Source organism: Rhincodon typus, chromosome 2, assembly GCF_021869965.1.
Source record: "Rhincodon typus isolate 14 chromosome 2, sRhiTyp1.1, whole genome shotgun sequence".
NCBI classification, from domain to species: domain Eukaryota; kingdom Metazoa; phylum Chordata; class Chondrichthyes; order Orectolobiformes; family Rhincodontidae; genus Rhincodon; species Rhincodon typus.
Window position 1 is genome coordinate 67,666,589 of NC_063333.1, and position 18,493 is coordinate 67,685,081.

Here is an 18,493-nt window from a genome sequence, read left to right on the forward strand (position 1 = left end):
AGGTGGCACACTCTGGTTGGTAGAACACTGAAAGACAATATAGAATAGGGGGTACATTTCAAAAGGAATGCAGGAGCAAAAGGATGTGGTATACATGCGCACACATCATTGAAGGCAGCAGGACAGGTGGAGACAGAAGTAAATAAATCATATAGTGTTCTTGGCTTTATTAAGAGGGGCATATAGTACAAGCACAAGGAGGTGATATTGAACTTGTAAAAGACACTTGTTCAATTTCAGATGGAGTACTCTGTACAGTTCTGGGTACCACATTATAAGAAGGGTGCAAATGTGAGTTACTAGAAATGGTTCAAGGAATGAGAAACCTCAGCTATGCAGATAGCTTGAAGAAGTTGGGACTGTTCTCCTTGGAGTGAGGAAAGGTCAGAAGAGATCTAATTGATGTTTTCCAAATCATAACAACGCTGAACAGAGTAGATAGGGTGAATCTGGTTCTACGTGTAAAAGAAACAAGAATGAGAGGAAATAGTTGTAAAGCAATGTGCAAATGAAGCAAGGGTGATGTGAGAAAACAATTTTTTCACACAGCCAGTTGTTGGGTATGGAATGCATTCTTTGAAAATAATGCTGGAAGCAGATTCAATTGAAGCGTTCAAGAGAACATTGAATTTATTTTTGGATAGTAACGATGTGCAGGGGAAAAAGGCAGAAGATTGGCACTAGTTAACAGAGCTAATACAGACACGATGAGCTGAAAGGCCACACTGTAATAATTCTGCGATTCTGAACTCAGCCTGCGAAAGAAGCTTTTTATAAACACTACCTTGTGTGCATAGCTATCTCCTGTTTCTTCTCACAATAGAGAGGCTTTAAACCACCTCAATTCTACTCATTACTCTGTCTTCATTTTAGATCCTTTCCCAAATCCCATCTTTTGAGTTAGTATTTGGTCACTATTTCAGACCCCTTTTGTCTACAACCTGGTTTTTTGTTTCTATAATGCATCCTCCTCATTTTTGTAACCTGTTCCAAGATGTGTTGGTGTCAATGGCACTATGTACATTCATTTTTTAATTAAAAATGAATAAGTTTGTTGTATTTTCAAGTTGTAATGCTACAACCATCCTTTGAAAAGATGCAGAATTTCAAATTTACAGAACAAAAGCATAATATCAATGGCTACTTAAAAGTAGATTTTAGGATTTGCACCTGCTTTCACAAGCCATGCACTTTAAACATGATGCTGTTGTATAGATACTGTCAAACATCTGGGTGATAAAGGCATTTTTATCAAATTCATTGCCAGATTTTGCTCATCAAATCAGTTAAAAACAAGCTGTCAGCTACAATTTTCCAACATTAACAAACCAACTGAAATGTGCCAGTCACCAATTTGGGCAGAAGCTGCACTTGCACAGGCCCACTGACTGTCAAAAATAATTCAGGACTAGAGTCTTCTGGTGTTTACGTAACTCTTACAAAGGACGTTAATTCAGCCAGGGGGTAATGATATCATTTAGATAGACAGTGTAATGATCTTAAAAAGTGAAACTGCATTATAGGACAATATAAATCATTCATTCATTCACATGAAAGACTTTCATTTTCAGATACCTTTTTTCTTATTGTTTGGTATAATGTTTATTTCAACCACATGGTTCTTCTTGTTTGCAAGCCCAAGCCTCTGAATTAGTTCTTCCACCTCACTCTTACTATTAGGACATATAATACTGAAAGCATCTCCAGGCTCATACGTCATTGAGGTTTTCTGCAAAATAAGAAAAGATCCATAGATATCATAAGACTTTATTGCCGCTGACTAAGGTGGCGGTGCAGGATTTGCTGTGTAACAAATCCTCATAATATTGTACGATATGGCTGGACTGCATTTCACCATAAGGCAAATTTGCTAACACGATCCTCCTGTAGATCTGTAGGGCCTAATTGCCTAGTGTGGCAGAGGAAAGCCGCTAAGGAGACAAATGAGGAGAAGCTCTCCTGTAGTGTTCCGGTGAACCACAATACCAGCTAAAGGAAGACAGTACCTCATTTTCAGTTTAGGCACTTTACAGTCTTCTGAACTCAACATGGAATTCAACAATTTCAGCCAAAGAACATTCTCCACTTCCTTCCCACTCCAGCCCCAGCCCCAGTCAATGTCTGGATTTCTTGGTTTTGCTTTCAGCCCAGTTTAGGAATATAGGAAAAGGAGTTGGCTATTTCAACCCCTCAAACCTTTTCCACCATTCAATGAAATCATGGCTGATCTGTGGCCTAACTTCATATAACAACCTTTAGCCCATATCCCTTAATATCTTTGCTTCACAAAAACATATCCATTTCAGATTTGAAATTAATAACTGATCCAGCATCAGCTGCCATTTATGGAAGAGAGTTCCAAACATCTAGCATCTGTGTGTAGAAGTGCTTCCTAACATCTCTCCTAATGGTCTGGGCCTAATTCTCTGACAATGTCCCTTAGTTCTAGAATCCTCATCTAGTGGGGATACTTTATCTTTGTCGATGCTGTCTTTTTCTTTTAATATCTGATCAGATTACCCTTAACCTTCTAAATTATAGACGTAAAGGCCTAACAGGGGACAAACATACTGCTATTAACAACCACTCTAGGCCTGGGACTTATGATCCAGCGGCAATGTCCCTACCTTTCAGTCAGGAGACCCAGGTTCAACTTCCACTTGCTCCAGGAGGTGCATCATAAACTTGTCGAACAGGTTGATTAAAAATATCTTCTCTGGGCCTCCTCCACTTCTCAACAACCAGTACCACTCCCTATGCTTTTAGTATTTTATAATAACAGGTCAATTAACTATTGCATTTATTTACTAGGTCTATCTAGATTACAGCAAGTTATACTTACTGTGAACATCCTATGAATCTTTCATGGCAAGCAGCAAAATTTCAATGTTGTAAAATGTATAAAGCACTATAAATAAATTACTTAGTGCTTAGAACCTGAGGAGACCTTGGGGTACAGGTTCATAGTTCCTTGAAAGTGGAGTCGCAGGTAGACAGGATAGTGAAGGTGGTGTTTGGTATGCTTGCCTTTATTGGTCAGTGCATTGAGTATAGGAGTTGGGAGGTCATGTAGCGGCTGTACAGGACAATGATTTGGCCACATTTAGAGTGTTGTGTTCAGTTCTGGTCTCCCTGCTATAGGAATGATGTTGTTAAGCCTGAAAGGGTTCAGAAAAGGCTTACAAGGATGATGCCAGGATTGGAGGATTTCAGCTACAGGGAGAGGCTGAATAGGCGGGGGCTATTTTCCCTGCAGCAATCAGAGACTGAGGAGTGACCTTCAAGAGGTTTACAAAATCATGACGGGCATGGATATGGTGAATAGCCAAGGTCTTTTCCCCAGAGTAGGGGTGTCTAAAACTAGACAACATAGGTTTAAGTGGAGACAGGAAAGATTTAAAAAGAGACCGAAGGGGCAATTTTTTTCATGCAGAGTGTGGTGCGTGTATGGAATGAGCTGCCAGAGGAGGTAGTGGAGGTTGGTACAATTACAACATTTAAAAGGCATCTGGGCAGGTACAAACATACCTGCTTCCACCCATATGGCCTCACTTGATGATCTTTCCAAGTTGGAAAGGTTTAGAGGAATATGGGCCAAATGCAAGCAAATGGGACCAGATTAGTTTGGCAAACCTGGTCAGCATGGACAACTTGAACCAAAGGATCTGTTTCTGTGCTCTATGACTCTAAAGTGCTGTTTGTTCGAAAGATGGAGGAGGTTACTTCAGACAAGCTGGAGTCAGAGCTGTGAACAAAGGGAGAATCAGCTGGCAACACATAGCTGATTGTTCATTGACAACCAGTCACCATTCCACAGGCTAAAGACTTTCTACCTGCCAACAACGGAGGCTAGCCCTTTGATAGCTGTCCAGCTTGTGTGCAAGAATGTTTGATTAGATGCCAAAACTCTTGCAGTAAATCCAAAACACTTCAAGACTAAAAGACAGCTAGTGTATTTCCCCTCATCAGTTTCTGTAAGATCCCTGCTTTTAACCACAAAGTCATAGACTTTCTAAGCATGAACCGGGTGCCCTGTGCCTCCTGTAAGCAAGTGAAACTAAACAAGTATCTTGAGATGAGAAATCAACAAGCAGCAAGTCCCAAAGGATCATTTCAGCAAACCCTGAAGACAGGGACCATTAACCCCTTCCCATTCTCCCTCCTCCCACAACACCAATTCTTTTTTAATCTGTATGTATAGGTGTAGTTTTAAAAGGGCATTAGAACTTTAACTAGTAAAGTCATATGTTGATGGTTCATAACTATTTACTAGTAGCTATATTTTATTTTAATAATAGTAATTCTTGTCAAGTACAGAAACCTGGTTCAGGTTTTCTGTCAACCTCAGTCTAATTGACAGGTAAATCAGGGAATTTTGCATGCTTTTATAAAATCTTTCACTTTTAATGAGGATTCTGGGAACAGTGGGGCCTGATTTCCAGCACACCACCCTAGTGAAGTGAGACACATCCCAACATTCCTTGTTATAGGGCATTCAGATGAGATAGAGGGTCGATAGAAGAGGAGGGGCCATCACAATATTGAACAAGGAATCATTTAAAAGCAGTGAGGAGGGATTATATCTTAGGAAGATCATCAAGTGAGGCCATATGGGTAGAAGCAGGAAGCACCAAAAAGTGTGAACACACTGTTGAGTGTCAGGGAAAAAGATGATCAAATTTCAGAGAAATGCAAGAATAATGAGGCATTAAAAAGTAGAATATTTTTACTACCCAAGTATTAACTGGGATAGTTTTAGCAAGGAGGGAGAAAAGTTCTTAAATTGCATCCAGGAGGGCCTTGTAGCCAGTACATAGAAAGTAGGGGTGTATTTTGGAGATAGTGACCATAATTCAGTTATGATAGTTATGGAAAAAGACAGAGTCAGAAATAAAAGGTTCTAAACTGGGAAAATTTTACTGTGATAAGGTATAGTGTGACCCATACAGACTGGCAGCAGATAAAACTGTGTCAGATCATTGGGAGCCATTAACGAAAAAAAACAAGGGTATAGGGCAACTATGTTCTCGTAATAAGAAAAGAGGCGGAGCTAAGACCACAGAACTCCAGACATCAAGGGATTTGAGGTCAGAATTAAGAAGGAGAAAGAAGCTCATATTTAGAAAGAAGCTTGGATATTTAGGGCTCTTACAAGCTGGTCAATCTAACCTCAGTGGTGAGGAAGTTATCAGAAAGAATTCCGAGAGGCAGAATATATCTGCACTTGGAAAGGCATGGATTAATCCAAGATAGTCAGCATCGATCTAATGAGGGAATGTCACATTTGACAAATTTGATGGAGGGTACTGTATTTGATGTGGCCTACGTGAACTTCAGAGGCTTTTTTGATATGGTCCCTCATGGCATACTGGTTAAGAAAAAAAAAAGCTCGTGAGATCCAAGGCAAAGTATCACACTGGATCCAAAAACGCCTAAGAGGCAGAAAGCAGAGGAATGTTTCCAGAGACTAGAAATCTATTTCCAATGGGGATCTGCAGGGCTCATTGTTGGGACCTTTGCTGTCTGTGTGTCAAGTAAATGATTTGGACTTCATTAATAGGGAGTATAGTCAAGAAGTTTGCAGACGACGGAAAAATTGACAGGATAACAAATAGTGAAGAGGATAGCCATAAACAGCTGGAGGACATCAACAGATTGGTCATTTGGGCAGTGCCAAATGGAATTCAACCCAGAAAAACTAGTGTGAAGCAATGCACTTGGGGAGGGCTAACAAGGCAGGGGATTACACTATGAAAGGTAGGACCCTGGAAAGTATTAAAGGTTAGAGGATCCACATTTCCCTGAAAGTAGTGGGGCAGGTAGATAAAAAAGGTGGTTTAGATAACATTTAGAGAAATAGTAAAGCCATCTTTTTATCATGTAACCTCCATACCTGAATCTCTAATCCCAGTGTCTGGGAGCCAAAGTGTTCACCAGGAAGTTCAAACCATAACCTCTGACCAGAGCCAACAGTGGATAAGGCTAAACTACTGAGAAGATGCAGCGATAGTCTTAAAAATCCAACACAGCACATACTAATAGAGTTAAAAATATAAAAACCAGGAAGAGAGGTATCCCTCCAACCTATCCAACAAAAATGACACCAAGCTATTCAGCATACCAGGCCTATAATTCATAATTCAGTTTTTCCCCTTCTCTCCACATCTACAAAAACATAAACCCCAAATAGAGAATTGGGAAGCAAACCATTGCATAGAACTTTCCTAATACCATTCTATACTCTGCTTCCAGCAATCTTATTTCTCAGACTTTCTGCAGGACAGCAAGACTGATGTCAGAAGGAAACAAAGAACTTAGCATTTATAGAGCATCTTTCATGTCCAAAATTGCTTCAAATAAATAAATAAATTTCAACTGGTTGCAATGTGTGCAGACAACTGTAATGGAACATCAATTTGGATTCAGCAAGGGCTCCCACAAACAGCAATGGTATTACTAATGCAAAGCCTGCACGTATGGAAGTTAACAAGGTGCATCATATCCTTCTGTGGCACAACATTTTATGTTCCATACTACAGGACACTTTCATCTTTAATGGAAACTCAAAATTGATACCAGCAGAAAGACTTACTGAAATATCAAGCTCCAAAAATAGTGCAGTTTTCACCGCATCCTCCCGGGTTAGGGAAATTGCTTTAGTCACTGGAACCTGAAACAGAGTGATGTCTGGTGCTAGCAAGAAGCATTCTTGTTCACAGACCTGAGGATTAAACAGCGAGTGGAAGGATTAGAAAGAACATATATCAGCCAACTCCAGGAGATTTACAGCTCCATATGCACACAAACATTCTAGGGACATTTCTGCTCAGCTGTCCATTCCTCTTCTACATCCTTCCTGAACTACGTTCACTACTGATTAAGTGGAGACCTCCTGTATTTGAGGAAAGTAAACTCACAGCGTTGTTTCACATTAACTGTTAACAAAATTCGTGCTGATGTCTCAAGTTCCACCTTAACATGGCTGATTGTAGGTTTCTTGTTCTGTCCATCGCATGCAACATGCTCATGACCTTTTCCCCAGTGCTCAGCTGACTCTCAGTACTTAAGTCATCCTTACAGCCCCACCCCATTCTTAAGGACCGCAGTGTCAACAACAGGGGTCTTCAGCTGCTCTTCGATGTCACATTTCCCCCCTGCCCGGCCATTCTCCACAAATCTAGGTTCACAGCCTGGCACCCACTCCTGCCCTCTCCCTGAACCTGAACCTGTTCCCACCCTCAGCCTGGAAACCACTCCCACCCTCACCTTGCATTCTTACCTGGGCCCATCTTCAGCTGTTCTCACCCATAGCTGGTGCCTCCTGTTGTACACAGAAACAGAAGTCCATACTCCATCTTGTAGCAGAAGCTGGAAAGTGCCAGCGGCCCTGTCCAGCTGCTATCAGCACTAAGCAATGTCTGCCACTAGATGGAGCCCAGTTAATCTACAATTGTACTGTCAAGGACTATAGGGGAGTAAATCTATTTAAACATTACAATATATAGACCTGTATATGGTACGTCTTATATTTATATTTCAGATTTAGCCATTTATTTTTCTTTAAAAGTTCTTTCAGCTCAGAATACAGCACAGTGTGTCAACCTATACTTCCTCACCCGAACTCAGTAAAACAAGTGTTGTTGCAGTTGCTAGTTCTCAGTCATTCAAGGGAGGTAGCTTTCATCAGGAAACATTCACTACAGTAGGAGAACATCTACTACTCAGTGTTAACACATTTTCAAACGGAGAGCTTGCAGAATTTAACCTTATGCCAGAATTCAGGTCTAACATATTGATACTGCAAACACATGTTAAAAAGTAGACATTAAACCCCAATTCCCAAACTCAGAAATAGATCTGTGGAACTGCTGCCAACAAAACCAATTAAATGTTAAGTCAATTAACTTCCTTGTAAAGAATTGATTGTCTTCAGCAAACAGTAGGATTGAAAGTTAAAAATATAGAAACAGTGATCAAAAAAAAAATCATTAAACCTCATTATATTACAACTGCTAAATTGTACTACTAATTTCAGATGCATACAATGTTAAGTCAATAAGGCAGGGAAGGGAAGTATAAAACAAAACACTGTAGATCCTGGAAATCTGAAATAAAAGAAAAATAAACCAGAAAAGTGCTGGAAATACCAAGCAGGTCAGATTCATTTTGTGGAAACAGAAGCAACATTTCATGTCAATGACCTTGCATTAGAACTAGGAAAAAGATATAAATAAAAGGTCCAAGTAGTGAAAGAGGAGAAGATGAAAAATGAACAAAAAGAAAGGCTTGTGACAGAGTGGAAAAACAGGAGATTAAATGAGAAGAACTGGTAGGGGAAAGCCAAAAGGGATGATATTGTGACAAATTAGTAAAAAGATGTCTCAAGAAAGGTGTGAACAGCAAAATTAACAGGTACTGTCCAGAAGGCAAGAGAGAAAAACCAAAACCTGCAAAACAGTAGAGATTAGAGTCTGATTTTTTTCTTTAAATTGGTTAATGGAACATGGATAATCGTTGGGTAGGTCAGCAATTATTTCCTTTGAGAGGGTGACAGTAAGCCACCTAATAATTGAATTACTGCGGTCCATGTGATGTAGATGCACCTACGTTACTGTTAGGAAGACAGCCCAGTATTCTGTCCACAGACAGAGGAGACTGGCAATATAGCTCGGAATCAGAACAGTGTTTGACTTGTAGGCAAATCTGCCAGTAGTAGTTTTCCCATGCATTTACTGTCATTATTTTTCTAGGTGGTGGAGGTCACAGGTTTGAAGGGGAGTGTTGAAGGAGCCTTGGTGAGTTGCTGTAGGTCATCTATATAGGGCAGACTGCTATCAAGTATGCACTTCCAATGAAAGCAGGGTAATGGTGGAGGGGATGCTGAAGGGGACTGTTTTGCATGGAGTTCCTGAGTGCTTTCGGAGCGGTGTTCATCCAGGCAAGTGGACAGCATTCCATCACCCTGATTCGCACCCTATGAGTGGTGGACAGGCTTCAGAGAGTCCAGCACCGAGTTAGTTGCTCCAACACTTCCAGTCTTTGATTTGTTTTCATAGCCACAGTATTTATAGGGCTGATCCAGTTCAGTTTCTGGTCAATAGTAAAGCCTAGGAAATGACAGTGGGGATTCAACAATGTTAATCCTATTGACTGTCCAGGCTAGATGGTTAGATTTTCTTAGTGGAGATATTCCACACAAGTACCAGGTAATGAGTAAGTGTTACCCACCATTTATCAGCCTAAGCCTGAATCATACCCAGGTTTTACTGCACATGGGCATGAACTTCTTAAGTACCCAAGAAATCAAACAGCATTGAACATCATGCTTTCAGGGAAGATTTCCACTTCTGGCCTTATGATGGAGAGAAAGTCATCAATAAAGCAGCTAAGCCGATTGGTCTCAACCACATTATTTCCTGATTTCCATTTACAATGAAGATTTTTATAAAGATCTATTGTACTCTGCTTTTTATTCCCTACAATTAAAAAAAGTTTATTAATACATTTACCAGGAGAGCGGACTTAGTTCGTAATTGATTGTTTGATCTTGAGTGAAGGTTTCTACTCTTTTAAAAATTTAGTTTTCCCTGTATTATTACACTTGCTCCTACAGACATTTTCTGTTACCTGAGGGATGGAGGATGGGTGGGTATAATAATGATTAATGTGAATGCTCTGTAGTGTATCCTTGGGAGTATTTTATTCATCCTGCTTACTCTTATTTACCATTTTACAGTCTAGACAAGTTTGTCCTGAAATTTTCATGAACATTTGCTCTCCTGCTTTTTGTATTTTTACCTCCCTCAGTGTCCATTTTCTCTTATTGTCAAACTTTCTGGACTCTGGAAAATCCAAAAAAAAAACATATTAGACATATCCCCCCTCTGTCCCCAACAATGAATCCCTGACTATTTAAATCTTGGGATTTACCACTCATCACAAAAATTGAATTAGACCACCAAACCAATACTTAGCTACAAGGGTCAGAGGCCAGAAATTCTACAGTGAGTAATTCATCCCCTTTCTCCATAAAGTCTGTCCACCATCTACAAAGTACAAATGTCAGGACTGTGATGAAATACTCCCCACTTGCTTGGATGAGTGCAGCTCCAATAACACTCAGGAAGTGTTATCATCCACTATCAGCAATGTATACCATCAGCAATGTGCATTGCAGTCACTCAGGGGAGGGGCAGCAGATACTTGGAAGCACCACTAGCTGCAAGTGTCCCTCCAACCGACACACATCCTGGCTTGCAAATCTATTGCCGTTCCTTCAGTGTTCTTGATTAAAATCCCTAATTCCCTCCCTAATAGCAGTGTGGGTGGCCCTTCATAAAGGCCTGCAGTCATTCAACAGACCAGCTCACCATCACCTTCTCCAGGAGAATTGGGGATGGATAATAAATCCTGGACAATCAACACAACTTGTATCCCATAAATGAATGAATTTAAATATATTCCTTTGGAAAAACATTTGTTGAGACAGTCATCATTCAACAGTATATTAATGCACATAAACGATGCCACCAAATTGACAGGACAGTGCTTAGAGATAGATGGCCTTACCTGCACTGTGCTCTTCTGAAACTCCACATTTAGATACACCACTGGCAGTGAAGGGATATTCAGAGCAGTTTCTGACAAGGGCTTTTCAGATTTTACCCAGGTTGGCACTAGACAACATTCCTGAAGCCCTGCTACAATAGGATTCTGTTCAACACCCTCAGATGAATTAAATGAATCTTTAGCTGTTGGCGGTACATTTGCTTCTAACCTCAATTCAATATCTGACAACTCAAAACTCTTGTTTGTTGTTGAAACATCATTCGTATCCAATATTTTTTCTGCATCACTGTTAATCTCCTCTTTTTGCTTCTGGCACAATTCCTTCAATGCATCCCAAAGACCTTCAATCCAAGGTTCAACCACTAATTCCAACCTAAAACCAAACAGAAATTGAAAATGAATATTACTGTTATTATTAAATGTCCAAAACTATTAAAGGTTCAAAACTACAGAGGAAGGGCAATAATAAAATTTCCTTGCTAGAAAATTAAGAGTTAGTATAACTAAAGTCAGATTAGGAATGAGCTGCTCCAACAAGATTATAAAACCATCAGCTTAAGTGGGTTTACATCACAACAGAGGACAGCACACAGTAGAAAATACTTATAACATACGCAACCAAATGGCAAACATAATTCCACATAAAATTAAACTCATGCAGTTTGTTTTTTATTAATCATTTTGTTCTGTTAATACAGATTCCAATTTCAAGACTGTTTCTGACACAGAAATGTACATTTGATATACATTTTCCATGTAACATTGCTTTCCACTCTTCCATCCCACCCCATACAAAGGGTCATTTTATATACTCATACTGCCAGCAAGGAAGCTCACTGATCAGCAGCAAATGTTTGAAATCTCTAAACAAGAATGGAGTTTGCCAACTACAATGATCAGAACGTCATAGGTATTTCATGCATAATTTTCAGACTCAAGTTGGTAAGCCAATGAACCTGTAAAGCAATTTACCACAGCAGTGGCTTTTACAAGATCAATTATGAACAGAAAAAAGTTAACACAATATTTTTGTTACCATAAATCCTCCACAACAGTAACGAAGAGAGTTTAATTAGAGTTTTTGTTTGAAAGACTGTGTAGGCCGTAAGGTTAGAATCACTAATTTTAAAATCAAGACTAGCATGTGCATTGTAATCACAAGATCAAATCAACTGACCCCCTGACTAAATTAACAGTGATGTCCCATGATACAAATTAAAGCTCATTTTAGATTTTTTTTAAAAAGATAAACTTGCAAACTGATTGTGTGTTAGGATGCACCACATAGTATACTGAGGGCCTGGATCCCCTGTTGTCTTTTGAAATATATGATCAAAGTGGTCTGATAACCCTCAATACATCTGGAACTTCTTGGGGCGGACATCTAAGAGCTGGACCAACGATTTCTAGTACATGACCAAATTAAAAACTGAATTTCATATCTGGCTTTATATAATGCATTGCACCAACATTAAAATTAAAAACAAAAACAACTGAAATTTTTTCCGTCAACTTTACAACAGCTCTTGTAAAGCACAAGGATATACATTACTGTCTTCCCTAGTGCATGTCTATTTATTTATGCTTTCTAATTTGATAGTACTGACGCTTTTTGTGTCACATTTCCATCAAAGATTTGCAAGATAAACACATGGAACTGCATGAGGAGTCATGTTAAAAAAAATTTACAGCAAATCAGCAAGGAAATGAGAAGTATTAAAATCAAATCACTTTAAAATTTACAGCAACATCATTATGACAGTTAGACTTTACTTATGGCCAGAATAGGTGGGACTTATTTATCTAAAATAAAACAAAAAAAGGACATTAGTGAATCAGATGCATTTTTATGACAACCAACAGTGGTTGCATGGTCACCAACTCGACTACAGCTTTTTTTCAGATTTTTATTATTTTCACATTCCATTCACCACAGTAGGATCTGAAATCATGTCTCAAAACCATTAGACTGGGGTTCTGGAATGCTAGCCCTTGGATATTGCCACTACACCACCATCTCCCCTTAGTATACAAGAGCAAAATAAAGACTAGGAGATATACATGGGATGAAGGTAGAAGCTGGAAGAAAAATAATCTAGTTTTAAAAAGAACTTGGGAAGAAATCCTAAGAGACATTCAAAAACATGTTTTCTGTCATGGCAGATCGGTTGCTCGGCGGTAGCTGCCATTAAAAATCCAGTTACACCTCTCTGAGGAGGCTTAGTACCATCGGATTTCTAGCAATTTCCAGCAGGGCAGGAGAACACATTTTTGCCACATCAACTCATTTCATTGACTGCTGGCTTTGAGGCAGGGTCAGGGGAGGGGGCCATAGCACAACCATGATGCAATAGTGAATGACAGGAGATTATGTACAGTAAATCTTAAAATTGCATTCAAATTCATAAGGGCAACGTGTTAAATAATACTATTATAGGCTAATATATTGCATTTAATTTGTCTAGAACAGTAGTATTTGAAAGTATTGTTGCTGATCATGATAAATATGCACTTAACACAACCTGCCAGTCCACATATATAAACTTTTACATAAATATACATTGTATTATTTTCAAACAAATACCAGTCTAAATTAAGACTATAATTTGGAGTGACTTTTTGCACGGGACCAATAATGGACATCCAAAGACTAGATAATTGTGAAATGTGACTCTGGAGAAGGACGGTACAGGTCAGTTAAAGAAAACACCAGAATGATGAGGAGGTTCTTGGCATAGAGGAGGAAATAGTGTCAGTGAATAACATCTACAAAAGGAAACAAGGTTTTATTGCTTGTTAACATTTCCAATCTAAAAACTTGCTGAAATGTGACTGAAGGAGGGAAGACTAGAAATGTGGGAGGAGAGAGAAAAGAAAAGAGAAATGTTGTTTAGACAGCTTTAAAGTAGGAGCCTCCTGTATTCAACTGAAGAGGAAAGCTAACCATCACCACCAGGCTCAATCCTAAAGAGAAGTAAATCTCAGAGATAACAGTCCATCTATTGTGGACGTTGCACATATAGCAACAAATCTGTGATTCTACTTTGTACTGACCTACGCAAAAGGCCAGCTGCAAGAAAAGGAACTGTCTGGATCACTGGTGGCATTTTCTACTCTAATCATGAAGGCGAAATAGCAGTTCTATAAAATTCCAAAACTAACTTCATCCAATCCAAACCTTAATGCTTCTTTATCCTTTATTTCTCACAATTCACATGTTTTGCACTGCTAAGCGAACTGCCTCTAGGCCTGCTCCACTGTAAGTAGTCGGTAGTAAGTAGCCGGACAAGATCTGTTCTGAAACGATTTCCCCCGATTCTGCTACTTTAGGGAAAACCTTCACAGCAACTTAAAAGAAAGATCAAACCAATAACAACTTCCTGAAAAACCTACACTGCCAAGCCTTACTAATGAAAGCAAATGAGGATCTTAAAATAATACCTTTCAGAAGCTCAGAAAAGGAATAATTTACTTTACATTGTTTTCAATGGCTTCTGTTCATTCATTAATTATTTTCTCCAAAATTCTACATACGATGCAGTAACACTGAAATAATATCTTTAAATACACAGGACAGATAAAAATCAGTTAGAAGAAGATCTCATCACTGGCCTTACCCAACACCATCATCTGCATATCCAGTTGCATAGAAATGTTGTGCACCAAGCTGCTGAAGGCATTTATCAATTATCTTTCCACCATTGGCAAAACAACAGTAGTTGGAATCTCCAAGAGCTAGGGAGAATAAATCAATGTCAGAAAACAATAAATTGTTGGCTAACATTATCTGTAAAATCCAGATGATGGTTTATTACCTAATACTGCATATTTTATGTGTGAATAGAAGTTAGCTGGCAAATCACTCTTAAGCTTTTGTGCAAATTTCCTTGCTGTGTCTGGTACTTCTCCAACACCAGTAGTAGAGGCGATTATAACAACTGGAGCACGTTCCTTCTCCAGGTTGAACTGAAGAAATAAATCGAGAAAATGAACATCTTCAAATATTAACAACCTCAGCTTTTCAATAAGATTCAGCAATGAAGCAAGTGAACTCAGTGAAACCTGTTACCCAATGGCCCCCACGTGACAGGTACCAGATACCCAAAGGATGTTTCCAATGACCACAGAGTCCAGAACCAGGGGTCACACTCTAAGGACACTGGGCAGCAAATTTAGAACTGAGACAAGGAGAAATTTCTTCACCCAGAGAGTGGTGAGCCTGTGGAATTCTTTGCCACAGAAAGCAATTGAGGTAAAAAAAAAACTGACCGTTTTCAAGAAGGAGTTTGATCCCTTAACCCCAAAAAAACCACATCAAGGGTATGTTGAGAAAGTGGGAACAGGGTACTAAGTTGGATGATCAGCAGCAATCATGCTGAATGACAGAACACCCTCAAGGGCAAATGGCCTCTTCCTGTCCCTATTTTTGTGGTTCTGTGATTCTGAAACAAAACACTCTTTCATGGCCATGTGAAAGCATTGTAGCAATAATGAATGACCATGAGTTCTGTTTAAAACATGGTGTAAATTTAATACATTTACATACATATCAGATAGCCGTACAGAGGGACTTCAGGTCAGAGAATCAGAGCTTGGTAGGTCCACACAGACAGCACTCAACCCAGTGCACAAATGCATTTGCAAAAATGGGGCTGGGATTCCCAGGAGGTCGCACAAATGGAAAGTACTTCCTCTACTGACAAGAGGAAAGATAGAGTGAGCAGGACTTCGTAGAAGTGTGGTGCAAAGCCAATGAGGCAAGCTGCACAGAACTGAGAGAGAAAACATGCTGGGCTTCACTGAGCAAGGCTGTCTATAAGGCTTATTAAAATTGACACCTAAACGGAATTCAGTCGACTCTTTTCATCACATGCGTCGTCAGCTATAAAAAAAAAAGTATCATTTTCCCTCAGTTACCTCTTCCATTTGGCTCACACAATATAGGTCAGCAATAAATCCTTTTCCATCTGCTGCTTCAGCAATTTCCTCAGCAATCGCTTTCGCTTGTCCGTTTTGTGAGGCATAAAGCAACAAAATTCGATGTTTGGTTTCTAAAGGCATGACTCCGCACCAGCTGCACAAGTCAAAAGGATTGGTTAGTTACCATACGTAATGGCAATCGACAAGACGAGCTGGATATATAATCTGCATTTATATAGTGCCTTTCATGACCTCAGGATAGCCCCAGGCACCACACTTAGGTAAGCATGTTTTTAATTCCAATCGGTGAGGCAGCCAATTTTCACACAGGTCCTACAAACAGCAATGCTGATAATTTGCCTTATAAATCATTGCCAAAATGGGAGCCAACAGCTCAATCGTAAAATTCTCAGCAGTACTGAAATTCCTCCAGGTCCTCCCTCGTCCAACTGTGTAACTTAACTCCAACACAACAACCTTCTGAAATCTCTGTACTTGTCCTATTCTGGCCTTAGTTACCCTGATTTCTATTGGCCAATGATTGACAGCTCTGTGTTCAGTAACCTGGACACTTCCCTCAAAATCTCTCCTGTTCTTTTGTTAAGACACTCTGTAAAATCTGCTTTTTTCACTAAACTTCTAGTCACCTGTCCCAATATCCCTTTGTGGCTTAGTGTTTTTTCTTTTTGGTAATGCTTCTGTGAAGTATTTTGGGCTGTCCTACTATGGTTTAATAAAAAAAAAAGACATTAATGCAAATGGTTGTTTGAGGAATAAATATTGATCACAGCACTGGGGTATCGCCACTGTTTTTCTTTAAAATTAGTGCAGTAGTACATTTTATTCCAACCTTGGAGCACAGACGAGACCTCTATTTAAATATGTAATTTGAAAAATGCTACCACTAATAAATACCATACACTGCCTCACTTTTGCACTGGAGTGTCAGTCTCATTTGCTTCCTCAACCCTCCAAACTAGGACATAACCTCAAAGCCTTCCGTTTCAGAGGTAAGAATGCCATCAATCGAACAAGTGCTAACGTCCCGTATAAGATAGGTCAACTTGCTATTGCTTTTAAGATTATGGCTAACAATCCCCTCAAATCAATACGTGATCTACAGCTAGAAAAGAAAAGCTTTTCATCTTGCAATTACCAGGACAACTTGAAAGAAATACCAGTGAAAAATGAAAACAGCATGATGGCAGAATGCTGACTGATTGGCAAGCAGACTTGATTTCACAGGACAATGCCTGGACCAATGAAACAGAGAATGGGTCACCTATTTTGAGTCAAAACAAGCACCGTGTACATTTGCGTTCCTTCTGTCTGCAATAAAGAGCCCTGCATATTCGTGCGTAACTTCCGGTACTCAAGGGTGCCACACTACAAGCCGAATGAATTGATTTTCAATAAAAATTATCACACTCAGGATTATCCAGCAAATGTTGTCCAATTTTGGAATCCCTTCGTACATTGCGCATTGTTGTGAATTTTGTAAGTCCAGACTTGTTGGGTAAAATTTCATCTAAGTCTGCTTGTTGCATACAGCTGAAGGGAAATGCTGCAAGATCATCTAGTGCTTGAGACATACAGCCTACATACCGGACATCACACTGGTACTAAAACTCATGAACCACCATTACTTGTTCTGCCTATCACGCAAATATCTTTATGGCCAGACAGCAGCATCCTGTAAGTGGCAGACACCACCCTTGTTACTCGTATATAGAAGGAGCTTGAAACAATTAGCTTAACCTGTTACTCAAACTTTAGGGTATCTTACGCTCCAGGGTAAATGGGAGGTAAACATTGCACTTTTCATTTTAGGATCAAAAAGTGACAACTAAAGCTCATTCATGAATTTTCATGATGTACAGAGGGAAACGACCAGACCAACGTGGCCATTATCCCACAGGATGGTGAAGACATAGAAACATGCAAGGCTGGGAGGTTTAATGTCATTCCATAATGGAACCCAACAAAAGATGTTGGAGTGCACTGGGCCTGGCAGGAATTCTATGGAAATACCATCTATTTGGGCAAATATGGTGTCATTCAAAATGAGCTCAATTGCACAACTTGCGCAGTTTATATGTTCAATGAAGACTGATCAATACAATAGCAAATATATGGCCAAAATGTATGCTATTCCTAAAACGATTGATCCATGTTTGTTTCCATCAGAACAGCCACTCAGCATAATCAGACAGCTTAATTTGAAACAGAAAAGAAAGCAAGAAACATCACTATCTGGGCACTGAGTGGGCAAGTGATGCATGTAATAGGATTTGTTTTCACGGTTTATATGCATCCACATATGTACGGGCTACCCAAGACACACAAAAATGACACCCCTTTATGCTTATCTATGACTGGTTCTGCAAAATATGAACTGGAGAAATGGTGAAGTTATTGCTAAAACCAGTTTTGAGCAAGGTTTCAACATACACAACAATAAAATTCTTCACTTCTGCACAAACCATGCAGGACGTGCATATCAAACAGCAGTGCAGTGTCCATGCACTCATTTGACATTGCTAGTCTATTCACCAATGTATCACTCATGGAAGCCATGGACATTTGCACTGCAATACTACACCAGGACAATCTAGACTAGAAAAGATTATTTAGCTAATGTTGCATGAAGAATTATTGAGACAATCAATATGAGACTCTGCATGCAATATGGCACATTTAGTTACTGAAAACTACACACATTAATACACAGGGTCCTGTTCTTTGCAGACAGAAATAATACGTACATGAAATGAGTTAGCCTCAACTCAACAAAGCACGTAATAACATCGTCTGAGGTAACAAGGTGTAGAGCTGGATGAACACAGCAGGCCAAGCAGCATCAGAGGAGCAGGAAGGCTGACCTTCTTCTGAAGGGTCTAGGCCCGAAACATCAGCCTTCCTGCTCCTCTGATGCTGCTTGGTCTGCTGTGTTCATCCAGCTCTCCACCTTGTTATCTCAGATTCTCCAGCATCTGCAGTTCCT

At 39.5% G+C, this 18,493-nt stretch overlaps 1 protein-coding gene across 8 annotated transcripts in view; it reads right to left on the minus strand.

Annotated features, from left to right (window-relative positions):
* The window catches only part of mtrr (5-methyltetrahydrofolate-homocysteine methyltransferase reductase), a 63,538-nt gene extending 47,901 nt beyond the window's left edge, over positions 1-15,637 (minus strand). For 7 of the 8 annotated variants that reach the window (XR_007264532.1, XR_007264541.1, XR_007264538.1 and 4 more), the window contains exons 1-6: positions 15,487-15,637; positions 14,385-14,535; positions 14,187-14,304; positions 10,570-10,942; positions 6,593-6,721; positions 1,576-1,729 (exon numbers count right to left, since the gene is read on the minus strand). Coding sequence is in view for 5 of the 8 variants with exons in the window: in XM_048610622.1 (XP_048466579.1) it covers positions 1,576-1,729; positions 6,593-6,721; positions 10,570-10,942; positions 14,187-14,304; positions 14,385-14,535; positions 15,487-15,630 (1,069 nt within the window). In the remaining 3 variants the exon portion in view is untranslated. The remainder of the gene's footprint in view (positions 1-1,575; positions 1,730-6,592; positions 6,722-10,569; positions 10,943-14,186; positions 14,305-14,384; positions 14,536-15,486) is intronic. The other variant, XM_048610614.1, reaches the window with a different exon arrangement.
* Positions 15,638-18,493: the final 2,856 nt, after the last annotated feature.